We start from the raw sequence: 2,402 nt of genomic DNA, 5'->3' as shown, positions 1-2,402 counted from the left end.
AAGCCAGTGTCACAGATATAACAAACAAAAGACTTCAAGCTAGAAAAAATTCAGTTTCTTCTGTGCAGAGGAGAATTATCAGCATTTCAGAGCGTTGGAGATTTTTGTTAGTTTGCTTTCATATAGATTAACAACAGTGTTAAAAAATACTCAGAAAATATTTAACATCTGATTATGTTAAAAAATATATATTTTATCCTAGTTCATTTTGGAAAATTATTAGTTTTATCCAGGGAATTGTCCCTATCACCAGAGCCTAGTTTTGCTTGATTATCTAAACCTTTATTTTTATCTGTATAGGTCTACCTGGCTCTCTGGACACTGAACAACATGAAGTTTTAGTAAATTTGAAACACCGACTTTTCAGACTGGAGGCTGGTAATTTTTTCTATTGTTACTTTTTCAGCTCACAGTCAGTTTTAAGTCCAATAGGCAAAGCTAATTATAGAATCATGACTTACAGACAAGGAATTCCATTTGAAGATGGTTCTGGATTCCAAAACTCCATTTTCTTGTCCAAAGCAGGGAAAATCAGGACTGTTTCCCTGAAGAAGCAGATTTCTCTTTGCAACAGTAATGTACATTGATTCAAATTTGATTTATTTAAAAATATATACATGATGTTGCACTTTCCACATGGACTCATGGGAACTTGTCTGGTACCACATTGCTAGTATTTGTATCTATCAGCAACCAGATTGTTAAAGGTGGTAAATTGTTTTCTAATGAGAAGGAATTCACAAAATTTTTAATTTCTCAGTTTCACTTATTCAAATTTGAAGCAAACTGATCCTCTTTAGAAAGCACATACAATATAACAGGGCTGATAGTGTATGTAGCAAATGTTAGTGGGGCATCCTTGTCTTGGAGGTAAGGACAGATGATCACAAGTAGCATAACAAAATATGTAGTGAGCAACTAGTGAACAAGTAAAATTTAAGATCTTTATTCCTCTTCATCCTTTAATTTCATTCTTGCCCTCCTTGATCCCTTGATTTCTCTTTCTTTGCTTTTTCACCCATATGCCATGGGAAATTAAAAAAGCTAACTAGATTTTTCTTTTCATGTTTCAGTGCTTGCTTTGAATGGGAAAATAAGAGAAGTAGGAGAGAAAATGCTTGCCAGCAATGGGAAGAAAGTTAATTTTGCATCTGCACTTGAATCCTGCAAAGAGGCTGGAGGAACTCTTGCAGTGCCCATGAATGAGCAGGAGAATAAAGCTGTTATGGACATTGTGAAACAGTATAACCAATATGCTTACTTGGGCATTAAAGAGCGTGAGACTTCAGGTCAGTTTCAGAGTATAAATGGCATGACTCTGAATTACACCAAGTGGCATGAACGTGAGCCTAATGGCAAAGGGAAAGAAAAATGTGTAGAGATGTACACTGATGGGACCTGGAATGACAAAAAATGCAACCTGTATCGTCTCACAATTTGTGAATTTTAAAGAATGGCCTTCCATCCACCTCAGAGCATGGAGACAATGAAATATCATGATATGTCTTGGGTTTAAAAAAATTCTGCAGTTACTCTATGTCTTAAAAGCAAAAATGAATCATCTTATGGTATTTTTAAATCCTTAAGAAAATGCCAAATGTGGTAGGTGATTAAGATAATTAAAATGTGCCTAATCTGATGTGTTTCTTTCTTTTGGAGGGTTGGGAATAGCTCAGAATTCATTTTTCATGGCAGACTGTCTCTATGCCTTTGTGAAGATTAGGGGAAAATTCCAAGGTTTGATTTGGTCTATTGGATAAATGTGAAGTTAAAATTGCCCATTTCCAAGTACCGAATAGTTTTTGCCTTAAAAAGAGATCCACAGAAGTTAACTTCACTTGAGCAATTATAGCCTTGGATTTTGTGCATGTCTTTGAATTTTAGAGCTTGTATTGTGTCATATCAAAGCACTGATTCATTCAGCATCCACATTTAACTTTTTTTTTGATACAAAACAACAGTACCAGTAAGAATTAATTTTCTTAGTTTAAGAAGCTACTCTCTATAAAACACTAAAATAGATATTGCATTAGGTCCAAGGAGACAGAGATATGTGTATAAAACACTAAAGATTCCATTTTGTTGCTAAACAGCACATTTAATCAGAGAACTATGACCATTGCACTGTTAGAAGGCCATCTAAACCACTAAACAAGCAGCAAGGGAAAGCAGCAAGATTGAAGTTCAATCAGTTCAAACACATATATCTCTGCTGATGCCATGACAAGCAACCACACAAACCACAACTCAAGGGGAATAGGATCAAGAAGCATCTTTTCACAAAATATTTTCATCTCAGTTTGGGGGCAGGGGCAGTTCAGTAGAGTACCATGAGTAGCAAATTCTCACATACTTATCCAAAGAGTGAGTTAGTCCTGAGCTCATCCATTATGATTTTCACA

At 35.3% G+C, this 2,402-nt stretch overlaps 1 protein-coding gene across 1 annotated transcript; it reads left to right on the top strand.

Moving 5' to 3' along the window:
* Nucleotides 1-300: 300 nt before the first annotated feature.
* Nucleotides 301-1,450, top strand: LOC103800071 (pulmonary surfactant-associated protein A-like; the record flags this gene model as incomplete). Its single annotated transcript, XM_009072434.1, has 2 exons — nt 301-378; nt 1,074-1,450. Coding segments are annotated over 2 exons (455 nt in total), but the record flags the coding sequence as incomplete, so codon positions are not given.
* Between the last annotated feature and the right edge of the window lie 952 nt (nt 1,451-2,402).

This window comes from Acanthisitta chloris, unplaced genomic scaffold (assembly GCF_000695815.1).
Source record: "Acanthisitta chloris isolate BGI_N310 unplaced genomic scaffold, ASM69581v1 scaffold42513, whole genome shotgun sequence".
NCBI lineage: Eukaryota > Metazoa > Chordata > Aves > Passeriformes > Acanthisittidae > Acanthisitta > Acanthisitta chloris.
Note: the sequence above shows the minus strand (reverse complement) of the source record. Positions and strands in the feature narration are given on the sequence as shown.